The sequence below is a fragment of the Euprymna scolopes genome, chromosome 5 (genome assembly GCF_053919585.1).
Source record: "Euprymna scolopes isolate OS-2025 chromosome 5, ASM5391958v1, whole genome shotgun sequence".
NCBI classification, from domain to species: Eukaryota; Metazoa; Mollusca; class Cephalopoda; order Sepiida; family Sepiolidae; genus Euprymna; species Euprymna scolopes.
The window spans coordinates 891,017-907,946 of NC_136486.1; the positions used below are offsets into that span (position 1 = coordinate 891,017).

Below are 16,930 nucleotides of genomic sequence, written 5' to 3' on the forward strand. Positions count from 1 at the left end.
AGAACCAACATGCAATGTGTGCAACAGCCAGGAGCACAACACAGCCCTTCACACAGGACCACCACCTTGGGCCACAAGACAGGAGTCCGATGAGAAGCACGGCGGGGAGAGAAATCCCCTACCGGACACTGGGGTGCTATCTCAGTGCACACAGATTTGTGGCAGCGACCTTTCAGGAAGATCCTGCGCAAAAATCAGCGTCGTCTATGTTCATCCGACAGGAAGACCTGACAAAGGAAAAAAGATGTACGCCATTCTGGATGAACAAAGTAACAGGTCCCTGGCGTGTTCAGACTTTTTCGAGACATTACAGGAGAACTCCCCCAGCCTCCCATATTCCTTGAAAACGTGTGCTATAGTGGTGCAGACAACTGGCAGGAGGGCGAGCGGGTTCCAAATAAGATCCCTCGACGGAGAAGTAAGCCTTCCACTCCCCAACCTCATCGAATGTGATGAAATTCCAGACGACAGGGCTAATATCCCTACCCCGGAGATAGCCAATCATCACCCGCACTTACGCACATCTCATCCCTACCGTGGAACCTGAGACCCCTATAATGCTACTGTTGGGACGGGACCTCATAAGAGTGCACAAGGTCCGTAAGCAAATTAACGGCCCCCACAATGCACCTTATGCACAAAAACTGGACCTTGGTTGGGTTGTGGTGGGCAACGTCTGTTTAGGAAGAAATACACAACACACACGTAAAGTTGAGTTTGATGATAACGCAAATCCTTCAAAAATAGAGTCCCCGAAGACGTTAAGTCCTGCAGAACGACACCGAACCCTCTCCACTGCTGGCAGTGGTGCACTTTCAGTCCAACCATCAACGTCAACGAGCGATACAAAAAAAATCTTCCATAGTTTCTGTGACTGCTGCTTCATCTGCTGCTGCTGCTGCTGCCAGTGGTAATACAACAGCTGCCTCTCCTCAGAGCAGCTGTCAGGATATGGCTGAAGAACGGAGACAAGGCAAACAGAACGAAGACATAAAATCTAATAAAAATGTCACTAATATGGCGCGTAAAAATCAAACAAGCCATTTTGGCCAACGTACGGCTACTTCATTGGCGTCTTCATCCGAATCAAATAAAATTCTTTTTGAAACCTCAGGAGACAATAGCACAAATAATAATAATAATAATAATAATAATAATAATAATAATAATAATAATAATAATACAGCTTGTGATGCTGATAGTGGTTCAGCATCTTGTTTTCCTTCCTCGTCTGACGATAGCCAGTCTTGTCCCTCCTTTGTTGAAGGTAATGCAGCCTCCTCTGGGCTGTCACCTTCTACATCATCAGAAAAACCTCACCCTACCTGTGATAGTCATTCCGATGATTCTGGGGTCGATTTGGGATCTCTTTCTAATGGATCGTCTGATAGCATTGTAAACGGATCTGGCAGTAGGAATAGAGATAATAAGAGCTCTTCTTTGGACTTTTCTTCCTCGGAGCGTGATCCTCACGTCAGCGCTTGTGCAAACGATGTTGTCAATGACCCCTCGCTACCGTCATCGTTGTCCTCCTCGTCATCATCATCATCATCATCATCTTCGTCATCCTCATCCAAAGGGAAGTGCCTTCGAAGTGGATGGAGAAAGAACATCAAGTCAACTCCAAAGTCCAAGAAAAGCTGTGATTTCTCTTCTTCGTCATCCAGTTCATCTGTGACTCCTACATTTTCCACACCCAGTCACGACCTCCACACAGATACAGAGGTTGGTGAGCCAAAGAAAGTGAACCAGTCGTGCCAGGCGGTTAGTGAGGCGATCCGAGAAACAACACGAAAGGCCAAAGAAAACGAGGAAGCTGGCAATGCAAATGGTGAGACAAGCTCCAGGTCGACATCTTCCGGTCAAGCTGGCAGCGGTGCATCAACTGGAGCAGCAGGAGATGCATCAACATCTTCTGTTGCGGCTTCATCGGTGTCAACTGCCAGCATCGTGGGTTACCGGTCTGCAGCATCGACAAGATCTGGCCCCAGGAATAACAACTCTCGAAAAGCAATGAAACGAAAATTGAACACCTGTGATCAAGCAACTAGCACAAGTGATCCGATACATGAGGAGGACCACGTTCAGGTGCTTGGGATTCAATCAAAGACGCTGACCACATTGACCTTACATATGGTTGGAATCACTGATCTTTATCTTTCTGACTGCGGTACCAACTTCATAGGAGCCTGTAGGGAGTTAGGTATAGAATCCAACCTAGAGTTTAACAGTATCCAAAGGTATTTAAGGGAGTAAGGCTGCACCTGGTTGTTCAACCCTCCTCATGCTCCTCACATGGGAGGGGCTTGGGAAAGGATAATCGGCATGATAAAGAAGATTTTAGACTCCATATTGCTGGAACACAAACAAAGGTTGACTCATGAATTGCTCATTACCTTCCTAGCAGAGGCCACCTCTATTATCGATGCCAGACCTCTGCTAGAGGTATCTACAGACCCAAACGATCCCTCTATACTCACTCCAGCTACTCTCCTAACCCAAAAACCAGAAGGGCATTTCATCCATGGACTTGAATTTGGGTCAAGGGATATAATAAAAAGCCAATGGAAATACATCCAACACCTGGCAGAGACATTCTGGGGAAAATGGCGGAAAGCTTATATAGCTTCTCCCCAAACACGGAAGAAATGGATGTCGAAAGAAACAAATCTCAAGGAAGGGGACATTGTGCTGCTGAGGGACAATCAGACCGAAAGAAGTTCATGGCCTTTAGGGCTTGTCACGCGTGTCTTCCCTAGTGCGGACCAGCTCGTCAGAAAAGTGGAGGTAAAAGTGTCCAGGAAAGACGGCACCAGTTACCTACTGAGACCAATTACGGAAACTGTCCTTCTCATAGACTAACATTGACTACATTTGGACTTGTACCATCATAGACTCACCTCATTACTACTTCAGTGACGTGTTAGACGTCAGGCGGGGAGTGCCGTGACTCACAGCCCTTCTTTTCAATGCCTCTCAACGTTCCCTTTATTTAAAAGGAACACCTTGTAAGATTTCACCGCTTACCGGTGTTTCCCTTTTTCGCTTCACGTTTTACGGGATAACTACACGTACCTTTAGCACAACGCCTCAACACTTTCTCCTGATGTTGGACATTCGTCATAAGTTTTTTCATCTCGTTCATTTTCCCTTACTGGGACATTCCTTTCTTATATTTCAATTTCTAATTGCTGATATTCTGTTCTCTGGACTTATTCAATTCTGCCGTATTTTCAAGTATTTAGTTCATCCCCTTCCTTACCAGTCTTCACGCTAATTCTATTTATTTATTTCCTTTGTTTTCAGTTTTTACCGTCTTCAATGTTAATAAACCTGTCGTTTAACTGACACTGACTTCAGAGTCTTAATTTTTGGAGATGTGTTTAATCTTTCCGTGCTAAGACTTCACACACACATCCTAGACAACGGATCAAGTGGTCTTGCGAGACGGAACAGGCATAAATGTGAGACCAACCCGATTGCTGTCAAAAGTTCTACTACAACTGACACATGTAGGTAGCAGGTGGACATACTGGCTTCAATTTCTGTATTCTCGTTTTTGTCAATTATTTACATATTTTTTCCTAACGGCATCTGCTGCACCAATCACCACCTTCTAAGACATGTGATATACAGTCTTTTCTTTCCAGTTATCATAATAATTGATGCTCTTTAGATGTCTCTTTGTTTTATAGTGTAATCGTGGGTCTCCAGCTTTTCTTGGGCCTTATTTTAGTTGTCCATAGAAAATAGCTTTTGCTAATCTGCTGCTCTCCATACATATGTTATGTCCCATCCGCCTAAGCTGACATCGAACCATCCCAAGCAGCTCCAGAACGCCGCCGTATGTGAAGGAAAAGGAAATTTATGTATCCTTCATCTATCCAAAAAGGAAAAGGTACTAGTACTCCTTGCGGAGTAAAGGATTGGAGGTGTTATAGGAACTTACTCATAATAATTAGGTATAAGTTACTTAACTCCGTTATTTAGAGGGGACTCTTGTAGCGAGCTACTACTATGATGCTATGCTGTATTCTCACCTTAGTTCTCTCTTTCTCCCTACTCTTTTCCTTCCTTTCTTCTTATACGTCATCAGAGGTTCCAGCCAATGAAAAGCGAGAACTGTGTACGTGGGACATTCAAGTGAAGGAAACGTCCCTACTTCAACGACGACTAGAGACAGCATCACACGCCACTCCTTAGCTCCCGTAAGGTAGCGAAAAGGAAACATTGAACATTAAACAAAGACTCTACAAAATGCACTGTCTCTTCTTTTTCACCCGAATTTCGGGAACACATATATATACAGATATATAAAAACCACTTAATTCGTTGCAAAGTCGCGTTACACGTCCTCATTATTATTTGGAGACAATGTCTTCTTTAATCAGCATTCTTATTTTGTTCGTTGTTATTGTTCTTGTTTGTTGTTAGGTCTTTTTAATAGTGAGAGTCTTAGAGTCTTATTAGAGTGAGTCTTAGAGTCTTAGAGATTGTTGTTGTGTCTTGTTATCGTGTTATAAAGAGATTCATATATATACACTGTTCATACTTAGAAGTGTAATAGAAGCTCTTTGAGTGATGCAACAGTGTTCAGACAGTCTTAGTGTTCACATTGTAGATATGAGATGTCAAGACGTGTATGTAAAGACATTTTAAAACACATGATATACAAGACATATAATAACAATTTTCACTTTACCTTTTGGTAGAATTGTTGTGGGGGCCGGTCGTCCGGAGACAATCGACCCAACAACTAACAAAATAAACACAGGCAAAAGGTAAACAGCATAAAGGCAAAGAAGAATGACAGACACAGGTTGTTTGGTTAAAGACGAGGGTTCGCCTTTTATTTTGAATAGAAGAAACAAAAATAGTTCAAATCCGGGTTCTGGTCGCCTGGAAGGTCGCACGTCACTGGAGGCAAGGTCTGGAGGTCCGGACTGGTATTCTGGACGTAGTATGGTTCAAAGGGTGCTCGCCGGGTATGGAATGGTCAGCTGGGCGTCAGGGCGATCCGGAACAAAGGGTGAACACTGAGAGCTCGGGGGTCAGTGTTAAGGAACAGACAACACTGAGAACAGAGGGATCAGTGTTCGGAACGGACGACACTGAGAACGGAGGGATCAGTGTTTAAGAACGGACGACAGGTAGGGAGCCAGATTGCGAACCAGAGGAACAACGTGCAAGCAAGGTAGCGGACCAGAGGTGCAAGGCACAAGCGAGGTAGCGGACCAGAGGTGAAAGGCACAAGCAAGGTAGTGGACCAGAGGTGCAAGACGCAGTGCAAGGTAGCGGACCAGAGGTGCAAGGTGCAAGCGAGGTAGCAGACCAGAGGTGCAAGCGAGGTAGTGGACCAGAGGTGCAAGGCGCAAGCGAGGTAGCGGACCAGAGGTGCAAGGCGCAGTGCAAGGTAGTGGACCAGAGGTGCAAGGTGCAAGCGAGGTAGCGGACCAGAGGTGCAAGCGAGGTAGCGGACCAGAGGTGCAAGGCGCAAGCGAGGTGGCAGACCAAAGGTGCAAGGCGCAAGCGAGGTAGCGGGCCAGAGGTGCAAGGCACAGTGCAGTAAGCTGAATGCTGCAGGCAGGAGATGCAGGAAGCTGGATGCTGCAGGCAGGAGATGCAGGAAGCTGGAGGCTGCAGGCAGGAGGTGCTAACAGAGTAAACAAAGTGGTAGGTCTTTCGTAGGAACGTAGCCCTGAAAAGGGCCCTTTGAATTACTGCTGTAGCTGCATCGGCGCTGGTTCAGGAGAGGTTATGAGGAGGGCTAACAGAGTAAACAAAGTGGTAGGTCTTTCGTAAGAACCTAGCCCTGAAAAGGGCTCTTTGAATTACTGCTGTTGCTGCTTCGGCGCTGGTTCTGGTTCTGGGGTGTTTCCTGACCTCTGCTGCTACCGCATGAGATCCTTCGGCAAGTGAGTGGATCTCCAAGTTCAGGGGACTCGTAGCCCCCTAGCCGGTTTGACTTTTTTGGCCGAGAGGCGCTTTCTTTGTGGAGACAGGGTGTTACAAGTGACGTCGCTCTCGGAAAATGAATAAATGAAGGTCATTATTCCAGACGAAATTTTTACAAATCAAACTTAGTTTAGAAGTTTGAGAGTTGTATTTTAATTCATTCCGTCTGAAACAAAAAGACAATCATTCAGCTTTTAATCGTAAAAGATTAATTTTTATGTATATTTCCTTTTAACAGGGGAAAGGAGACATAAGTAGGTCAGCTGGCCTTGCCTCTTAGGTGTGGCTATTCGTCCACTCTCCTTACTTTTCTTCAGTCGCTCATGCTAGAAATGACGCGTGCTTATTTTATTGTATATAAAACGGTGGAGTGGGGGAAGGTAGTTTTTCTTGCCCCCACGACACACGTCAACTTTTTCCTTGGGGTGAAGTCGCTGGCTCGTGAACTGTTGCCATGCAACAAATAGAATCTGTCCATATTTTTCTTTTTCTGGTGTTAAGTCACCGCTTATCAATGACCAAAATAGCTTATAATTAAATAACTTAATTGTTATTTATTCTACACTTCAAATCACCAATCTCTCGGTTTATTTGACACTGTTGTCAAAACTCCCCACTTCCAAAGGCAATGATCTTTCCAGCTGACTTCCACATGTCTGCATAAGTAACGCACTAGGTCTATCAAAATCGGCCATTAAAAATGCCGTATATGAACTTGAATTAATCAACTTACTATCTTTCGAAGCTTATAACTACTTGAAAAATGTAATTAAAACCCTATTTTTTTTTTCAGTTAAAGGAGCAAAGACCAAATTAAAAAATTTTTTTAAAAATAACAAGTTGAATAGCAAATTATACAATATTTGTTTTTTTTAAATCGGTTTTCTTTTAAAAATACTTAAAAAAAATAATTAAATTTTACTTAGTTCGATTATAAAAAATATATATAAATTAAAAAAAAACTTACCTATAAAAAATTCTATTCAATGTGTGCTTCCATTGTTCATTGTTAAGAATTTATCCATATTTATATTCCATGTCCTCTTTAAATAAAATACTTTTTGAACAAGGATAAAAAAAAGAACGCGAACACAGATTTATTGACTGTTCAAATAAAGGGAGAGAAATCTTTTATTTTTTCGCGATTATCTTACGGTGACTTATAAATGCCATAATTAATATCTCTTTTTATTGAGTGCTGTTAACCAAAATAAGTACTGTGGGGCCTCCGTAGATGAAAAAAAAGCACATATTCACTTATAAGTTTTTGCAGTTAAACAAAAAATCCAGTCAACCGATTTTCTTTTAATTCTCTTAATGAAATACACGAGTTTTTGATTATTATATCTTATTTCTACTTCATCGAGTGATTTTTTTAATATCTAAAAGAGAAAACATTGAATGAAATAGAAAAATTGCCGTCAGCGTCTGGTACTTGACGATATAAGGATAACATGAGCTTTCATTAAAAAAAAAGTGTTTTATACTTTGGACTTTACAGGTAAATTTCCAAAAAACACTTCTATTTTTGTTTTAAATTAGAATATTTTATTTATTGATTTTTTATCTTCAATTTGTGATATATAAAACTTTGGTGAGTAAATTAATCATTTAAATGTTAATAGACATTTCAAATTGGGGGGATGAATAAAAAAAGACCTTTGTCTAAAATATTATATTCGGATTTGTTGCGGACCAGGATATAAAATACCCTAACTCGCTACAAGAAAAAATAATGAAACGAATTGAATGAAGGAAACAAAGAACTCAAATGCTGGAATAAAATAAACATGTCGTTTATTTTCTGTTGAGAAACGAAAGTCTTCGGTGTACACGTGTTCATTCAGCCGTTGACGACTACGCGCGTGGAAGGAAAGGGAATGCAATAGAGAAACGTGAAGTGGCAAGCCGGTCTGTAGAAAGAGAGAGTTAAGCTCAGTAGAGAGTGGCGCACATGTCTGTTTTGATGGACCAAAGGCGAAGGGGAGATAGAGTGAGAAAAGTCAATCCAGTTCATGGAGACAGCGTATAAAGTGTACTTGTGCTTCTTGCCCCACATTACAGTAGCAGAGAAAGTGACGTTAGAACATGCAGTCGGTTCGTCGACTCAACAGGTCGAACGCTGGTCCAGACGAAAAAGGGAAGTCAACAGGTTTTGTTGACTTTTACACTGGAGTTAGTGTTCTGGGTGCGCATCTGGTTTTCACTTAAAAGGAAGTGACGTCACAGCTCGGGTGTGTGTATGCGCATGAATGTGAGTGTGTGTATGAGGATGTGTATATGCGTGCGTGTGTATGTGTATGTGCGTGCGTACATGTGTGTGTGTGTATTAGGATGTGTATATGCGTGCGTGCGCGCGCGCGTGTGTGTGTGTGTGTGTGTGTGTGTGTGTGTGTGTGTGTGTGTGTGTGTGTGTGTGTGTGTGTGTGTGTGTGTATGTGAGGGAAAACATGTTCGAACGGATTATTGGAAAGAGTATAAATTTCACATTGACTCTTAAAATATCCTAAAAATTGAACCAATAGAAAAATTTTGATAGATTTTTAAAGTTTAAAAGTTGAAAAAAAATTAACGTAAAATTCAATTGATTTCATACGTAAAAAAAATGACTGGTTGAACGCGCACCGGCACTTTGTAAACACTGGTTTTTTTTTTTAAGAATAAAATAATATTTCTATTAGTTTTTACACAACTTTAATAGTTTATTTTGGAAGTATATTCCATACAGAAAATAAACAACCCACTTTAAAAAGAGAAATTATGAGTTGTTTTTTTTTTTTTTAATATTTTATTCGCAGTTTTCTGTTAGGGGTGTCAAAAAATTCCCCCCAAATTCTGATACACCTAGTAACGCACCTTCTCTCAACTCATGCTCGCTTCATGTCCGCTTTTATAGACCAGTCTCATTTTCATAAACATTCACAGTCACGTGATTACTCTGTCTCGTCATGAGAGTTTTTCCTTTCTTTTTCTTTCATTTCGTTCCACGACCGACCCTTTGAATCATGCACACATGCTAGTCAAGTAAGTCACGCGTTTTCCTACAGTGTGTAATGTAGTTTTTAATTGATCTAAAAAAATTAAGTTTTCATGAACGGTTTACAAAAACATATTTTTATGTTTTTTTATTCTTTTTTTTTGGGGGGGGGGGTTCCAATTATAGAACTTGTGTGTAGTTTAACAGGTGCTTCTGCAATTTAATTAACCGTTGTTTGGTAAGTAATGTGTAGACATTTACCGAGTATAATACCGTTTAACATTTCACAGGAATTCTGTGTTTACATTTTGGGGTGTGTTGCGTTATTTTAAAAAATTCAACAACAGAGCCGAAATCAATGTTTTTGATTCTAAAACAAAACAGAGTTTGATAAATCTCTGTGTGTCATACCAAGAAAATATTGTTTATAAAGATTAAAAATGAATAAAGTTTATTTTTACAAGAATTTTTATATATTTATCTAACCAATAAGCATAAACTTTTAGTATAAAACCTACGTTTATTATTTTCAACATCCAACAATGGAGCTGAAGTCGGTGTTTTGCTTCTAAAACAAAACTAACTTTATATATATATATATATATATATATATATATATATATATATATATATATATATATATATATATATATATATATATATATATATATATATATATTTCTGTGTGCCGTACAGGAAAAAATATTTTTCTAAAAAATAAAAATTAATCAGTATACCTTGCTCTTGCCATAACTATAAAATTACTAAGAAAAACCACATTTCTTATTTATAAAAATCCAACAACGGAGCTGCTTTCATTCTACATATCATTTAAATATCTGAAAAATTAAAAATATCTTAATTGAAGAAAACAAAATAGCATTAGAGTTGTTAAACAGATTTAACCCTCCAAATTTTATTCTACTCAAAACTACAGGAGATGGAAACTGCCTATATAATGTCATTTCCAGGTCTTTATTTCATACCGAAAAGTATCACTTACTGACGACTCAAAAAATAGAAATTATGTAAAATAAAATCCCTGATTAATATTGTTTGTGTTGCAAACTTAGATTTTGATGCTCTTCTGGAGTCATGTTTATCAATTTATGATTGTATTAAAAATAGATATGAGAAGACGAAAAGGGAGGTGACTCTAGTTTTTTTTTATACTCCCTTAAGGGTCACATGAGCCAGCCTATAGAACAATTGCATGTTACGTTCCGGCCTCTTTTTCGACCTCAGTGAGACACTAGACAGTGAGTGGCTAAACTTCGGTGACAAAGCCCTCGACGGCAGTCACTGAAAGTCATCTTCTTTGTTGTCATCATATTGCACAGTGAATACCGCTCTGTGAGGCCCTTGACGGCAGCGACAAGATAGTCATTATTCACCTCCTAATATCCACTTACATTGAGACAGCCAAGAAGCAGAATATATTTACGTCCTCATGAAAGGAGTCAGTTGTAGGGTAACATGTACCAAAAATAAAAAAAGGAGCGAAAAAGGGAAATAGTAATGCAACAAAAAGAAAAAAAAAGGAAAGAAAGAACAAATACAAGACCCCGAATTAAGGTTTTAAAAGTCCAAAGTTTATTTGGGAAAAGTGAGTGGCGGATTACTTTTTGCTTCCCAAAAGCAATGGTAAAAATTAGCACGTTAACAAAATCAAGAAAAAATAATATAAAGAGCAAACATTCAAATTGCCATTAAAATATATAATACAACAATGAAATACAAGTTCACAATGAAGTCTTGAAATTAGACTTCCCAAGAAAAAAGGGCGGAACGTTTTTGTTTCCCTTAAAATAAATAAGAAAAGTTTACTTGGAAAAAAGGGTCTGAAAGTTTTAAAAAAATGAAAGAAAGAGTTCTCGAAGTTCTTTTAAGGTTTTTTTTTTTGTAGGGGTTCTGCAAGGAAAGAAAACATGCAAAGCAGAGTTCGCAAAATTCCTTTGAGTTTTTTTTTTTTTTCTTCTCTGTCCTTTTTCGCCCTTTCTTTAAAACAAACGAAACCTTCAAAAAATTTAAAAGTTGGGCTCTTTTTCGACCCAAGAATAGAGTCCGAATTGAAATTCCTTTTTTCTGAAAAGGGTTGTAATCTTCTTCTTCTTCTTCTTCTTCTTCTTCTTCTTCTTCTTCTTCTTCTTCTTCTTCTTCTTGAATTAAAATCCCCTTTGTCTGAAAAGGTTACCAGGCTTCTTCTTCATCTGTAAACCTTTCCTCGAAAGGGGGATGAAGAAGTAAAATTAATGTTGACGAGTCTCTCTGTCAACAGCTTGGAAAAGGGAGAAATAAAAATGTTGACAGGCTCTGCCCACACTTTTCCTTTTCAATGAATGGTGTATTTCAGAACACCAATTTCAAACCGCTCCAATAAAGGCTCTCTACTCTTAATAAAGTGGTTGAATGAATTTACGTTGTAAGGTTTCCTCCAACACGACGGAATCCCAAAAAAACGAGTCTTGACTCTCTCAAGAAATCCTTTCTGGAACTGATTCGAAAGAAGCGCAAAAAAAAAAAGGGATTTCTGTGGCTGTTTCACAGCAATCAATCATCATCAAGCAAGGGAACACAGAAGGTAATGATGATGGAGACTGCTAAGAAAAGAAAAGGCACTAAATAGAGAGAGAGAGAGAGAGAGAGAGAGAGAGAGAGAGAGAGAAATGCACTGACCTCCCACTTTCCCTTGCGCTGCTAAAGGCGACTATGTAGGAAAAAAAAAATTCCGACTCTACCTAACAACTGATGCTTCACTAACAATAAGGACGCCTCAGCTGTTACAGATCTTCTTTTCTTTTTTTTTTACAAAGGAGTCACCACTTATCAAGGCCCAGAGGCCACTCGAGGATAAAGGTTAGTGAGTGTACAGTAGTCAAAAAGAAAATAACGTAATAATCGTTAGCAGTGGAAATTTGGTAAATTGAATTACTTAAGAGGATGGTTCATCAAGAAGTTGTTTACATTGGTCTTGAAGATGACCATATTGTAGTCAGTTGGAAAGCAGAAAAACGGAACAGAGTTCCACAGGCGTAAAGTTCTAAGAAGCTTTGTTCAAGGAATCTACGTTTAGGTTTAGGCACAGATAATGGGTTGGGGGGTATTTATATTGGTTTCAGCTAGACGAGTGCGTTTCATGAAAGTCAGACCAGGGGAGACCATAGATTTGAACTCATACGAGCACTTGCCATGAAAATAACGATAAAGCAGAGACAGGCTCTCAACGTCTCTTCTATGGGAAAGAGTTTGCAGGGAAGAGAAAAGAGCATCTCTCACCAGGGTATGAAGTCTATTTTGAACTATATCAAGACAAGATGAGGTCTTTTTAGCAACTCCTTCTCAGATGTGGCAACAGTACTCCATCCTTGGATGGACTTGGCTCTTATATTGGTAAAGAATTGCATTAGCAGTGAAATTGTGGGGTGCTTGGTCGACATTCACCAATGCCTTGTGTCATGGTTGTGATATAAGCATAGGTAAATGCTTCCCAATCCCCAACAAAAATATGAAAATAAAAGGTTGTCAGAAATGGCATTAAGACAAAGGAAAATTTTCAAAGTTCAATATGATTTTTATTTAACAATATAAGAAAGGCGAATGATGTTATTGTGTTGATGTATTTTTATTTATGCGTGTGCTGGTTTAGCATGAGATTCATGAAAGTGATAAAGCTAAAATGTACATGAAAGGAATATTTTGGCAATAAAGTTAATGTTTGTAACTTCATGTATGGTGGCTAGGACTATGATTAGTTTTTTTGGAAAAAGAAATCCAGCAGTGTGCTCAATTAAAAGGAACATCCGAAATGTAAGAGCGTATTTATATTTTGTGTACAGAAAGTTGTTAGATGAGACAAATCATTGGTACCGTCGGTTTCAAGCCCGATAATAAGGACCGTTTAAGGTATCCTTATCAAGCTCTCTTCACGGTCCTTATTATCGGGCTTGAACCCGACGGTACCAATGATTTGTCTCATCTAACAACTTTTTGTACACAATATATATATATATATATATATATATATATATATATATATATATTTGTATTCAGTCTGATAGGTTTTGAATTAAATGCGTAAAGCAAGATAAAGAGAGAGAAATCTTGTTCTGACTGAGGCAAAATGAAATCAAAGGGTAAATATTAATTCTCGCTGCTTTGGTACTTCCATGTGGAGAATTTAGGTGCGTACATGCGTTTATAGCTAGTAGCCATTGAAGTGTTACTTATTGGGATGCTATTTATAGGAAATAGAGCCGAACAGAGAAGCGATAAAATTGACGTTTGTTGAGCACGAAAGCTAGGCCAGTAAGTTACATCCGAGCCTATACTGTAGGTAATTGGTTTATTGCATTAGTACAACATCCCCCCCTGTTTAGTTCATTGTGTATATTTTTGTGTGTGTGTGTGTGTGTTTGTTTTGTTTTGTTTTTGTGACAGTTCATGTCATTGGTTTGTGGAGTAGGGTCAGTCTTTGTATTGTGAGGGTGTTCTTATAGTTCTGCCAGATTTGGTTTGGAGTGGGCCATACCTGCTTTTGTCCTGTGGGGGTGTGTTGCTATTGGTTTCATTTGTTTTGTCCTCAGTCTTTGTTTCCTCTGGTCATATCATGTGTGATATCAGGTTCAGAGATTTGAAAACATACTTTCTTAGTTGCTGGGAAAGGTATGGCCCGCAGGTGGGTGCAGCTGCGATGGAGTCTTGCGCCATTAGGCGTTTCGACTATATAACTACTATGTGTGATCCGTCCTGTTGAGTATCCGCACATATTGGCCTGGATATAGTGGTGGTAGCGGTCTGGCTCCGCTGTGCTGATCATGGTGGGTCTTTATGTTTGACGACCTTGCTTGTAGTTGGTCGCGGTGGTCTTCTTTGCCTGGTTCTGAACGGCTGGGTAGAGTGGTAGGTATTGGTCTGCCAAACAGCATTTTGGCTGGCGAAGGGAATTTGTTATCTATTGGTGTTGCCCTGGCTTGAAACAGAGTAAGGTGGATGTCAGTTCTCTTCCTTTTGCACTTCTTTATAATCGACTTGATATGTCTCACATGTCTTTCCACAAAGCCATTGCTTCTGACATAGTGGGGTGAGCTTGTCACATGTCTTATGCCCCAGGATTTTATGAAGTTTTGGAATGCATATCCAGAGTACTGGGGGCCATTGTCAGTCATAATTTCGTCCGACCGACCAAAAAGTGAGGCATAGTATTTGATTTTGTCTGCCACTGCTTTGCTGGTTATAGGCAATGTCATTTCATCGACGATGGGAGATTTAGAGTATCTGTCGACAGTGAGTAGGTATTGTTGTCCATCAATTTTGAATATGTCGGATGCAATGAGCTTCCAAGGTTAGGATGGAATGTCGTGTGGGAGCAGTGGCTCATGCCTGTGTGCATCCTGGTACTCTTGGCATAGTGTGCACGACCTGCACATCCATTCAATGTCCTTATTAATATTGATCCAGTACACACATTCTCTGGCAAATCGGCGGGTTTTTTCAATAACTTGGTGGGCTTGGTGGAGCTAGTGGAGAATGTCTTCTCTCATGGTTTCTGGGATGAGAACTTGTTTGCCTTTAAATAAAATTCCTGATTTGACAGCAAGTGTATTGCAGAAAGACCAGTATGGGCGGATCCCTGTAGGTAAATCACGGATGTTGTCAGGCCATCCTTGGTGTATGACCTCCTTGAGGAGATTCATGGTTGGGTCTCTGATAGTTTCCATCCATAGCATCTTCTGCTTTTCCTGTGAGAAGTTGATGGTGGAGATGCTTTGATCTTTGTTGACCTCTGCGTTTAGGTTGTCAACCCTCTCATCCAGCTCAATTGATTTGTTGTTGTCAGGGTTAGGTAGCCGGCTTAGGATGTCAGCGAGAATCACTTCACTGCTCGGTCTATACATGATGTTGTAGCTGTACCCTTGGATCTTTAGCAGCATGCGCTGTAACCAGTGTGGCGCTGAATGCAGTGGCTTGGCGCAGATTGTTACCAGTGGCTTATGGTCCTTGATGACGGAAAAGGCTTTACCATGAAGGTATGTATGGTACCGGTGAATACCATGCACCACGGCCAACATTTCCCATTCAATGTTGCTGTACTGGGTTTGGGCATTGGTAAGCGCCTTCGATCCAAATACAATCGGTGTGCCATTCTGGATCAGGGCTACTCCCTGGCCCTTCTGTGAAGCGTCCACCTCGAGCGTTATAGGCTTGGCCTGATCGTAGTATGACAGGCATGTATCCTGGAAGATCATCTCTTTAAGCTGGTCATAGCACCTTTGGTGTCCAAGGTCCCAAACCCATGGTGCTTGGGATTTAAGAAGACTGCTTAGTTGGTGTGCCTTCTCAGCATAGTTAGAAATGTATGGGGACAGGTAGTTCAACATACCTAACAAGCGTTGCAGTTCCCTCTTGTTTTGTGGGTTTAGCATATTCTTTATATCACGTACCTTGTCCGGGTCTGGCTTTATGCCATCAGGGGTGTAGACGTTCCCCCAAAAAGATATGGTGGGCTGTTTTATGAAGCATTTTTGGCTGTTAAAAATGAGACCTGTTTTAGCTGCTCGGGTCATGAGCTTGCGTAGATTGATGTCATGGTCTTTGTCATTCTGGCCAAATACTGCCACATCATCAACAATACTGGCCACATCATCTAGGCCTTCTAGGATTTGGTCCATTTTTGCTTGGAAAATATCCTGGGATACGTTAAGGCCAAATGGCAGGTTATCAAGAGCTGTGACTCTTCATCCAGGTGTATCGACCGATATCCAGCCTTGGCATCGAGTTTGCTGAAAACTTTGGCTTTTGCAAAAGCTAGGTTCAGTTCCTCCATGGTGGGTATTTTGTGTGGGCACCTTTTGAGACTTGTGTTAAGCTTCTGTGGATCCATGCATATTCGGAGTGACCCATCTTTCTTTGTGCTGTACACGAGGCTGGAGCGCCAATCTGTGTGTTCTTCGACCTTCATGAGCACATCTTCCTCAATGAGCCTATTGATTTCCTCCTTTATTTTATCCTTGAGGTGGATGCTGCATTTCCGTGGAGGCTCAATGGAAGCCTCGGCACCTTCCTTCAGTAGGAGGTTGATAGTCCCACTAAAATTTCCTATCCTGTCAAACTGATTTGGGAAATCAGACATCAGTTGGGTGATGGACATGATGGGTGCAACTGAGCATCTTTTGAGGACGTCGACAGCCTTTCACATGTTGGGAGCCCTACGACTGCAGGTCCTGGTACTTCTACACTCCAAGTCCTTGTGCTGATATGGGAAGCTAATAGTTCCCAGGCATTAGATATGCTCACCTCCGTATGAAGTCAGTTTAACGTGTGGACAGGTTTTAAGATGGACAGGGCTTCTTTAGATTTGCCATACATCTGCTGGAAAATTCGCAGTGGCAGAGTGTTGCCTGATGCCCCAGAGTCGATTTTCATTTGTAAGGTGTGGTGGGTTCTATACTTTAAGTAGGGTGGCCTGATGTTCAGGGTTATGTAGGCCTCATCCCTAGGTCTCTTAGTAATGCTGTCCATGCATTTTGCACTGACGGTGATGGAGTGGAAGTGCTGCAGGTAAGTGTCCTCATCACTGCTGGTATCTATATGATAAAAACTTTTCCAATATGTTCTGCCTTCCGTTCTCTTTGGGGTTTGGTTTCAGCGTCTGCAAGAATTGCTGCAGTGCTTGCCTTTTCTTCTGTGGTCTTTGGTTTTTGCCTTTCTGCAGCATCTGGCCCGTGTCCCTTGCTTCCACATGCAGAACACTCATCATTATATGCTGGGCATTGCCTGGGCTTGTGGCTGGTATTGCAGTTCACACATTTCCTGCCTCGGTTGACGTTGTTGATTCTTTCAGTTTTCGGCATTCCGAGCTGGTTTAGTTGCTCGTTCCCAGCAGTGACGGCTTCGTATTTCCGACCCTCGGTTCACACGTTGACCATGGTATACCCCTTTGCTTTGCTATAGGGCTCATTTCTGAAGGCTTTGTATGATGTTGAGAAAATAATGAGCTCT

General features: G+C 40.8%; 1 protein-coding gene across 1 annotated transcript; it reads left to right on the forward strand.

The window, feature by feature from the left end:
• Nucleotides 1–2,325: 2,325 nt before the first annotated feature.
• On the forward strand, nucleotides 2,326–2,862 carry LOC145277068 (uncharacterized). The gene has a single exon (XM_080128733.1). It carries the CDS (start codon nucleotides 2,326–2,328, stop codon nucleotides 2,860–2,862), a length of 537 nt encoding a protein of 178 aa, XP_079984859.1.
• The last annotated feature ends 14,068 nt before the right edge of the window (nucleotides 2,863–16,930 follow it).

Bases quoted from the DNA above. Each gene is read 5' to 3' on its own strand.
- LOC145277068 (XM_080128733.1), top strand. From the start codon at position 2,326: ATGATAAAGAAGATTTTAGACTCCATATTGCTGGAACACAAACAAAGG.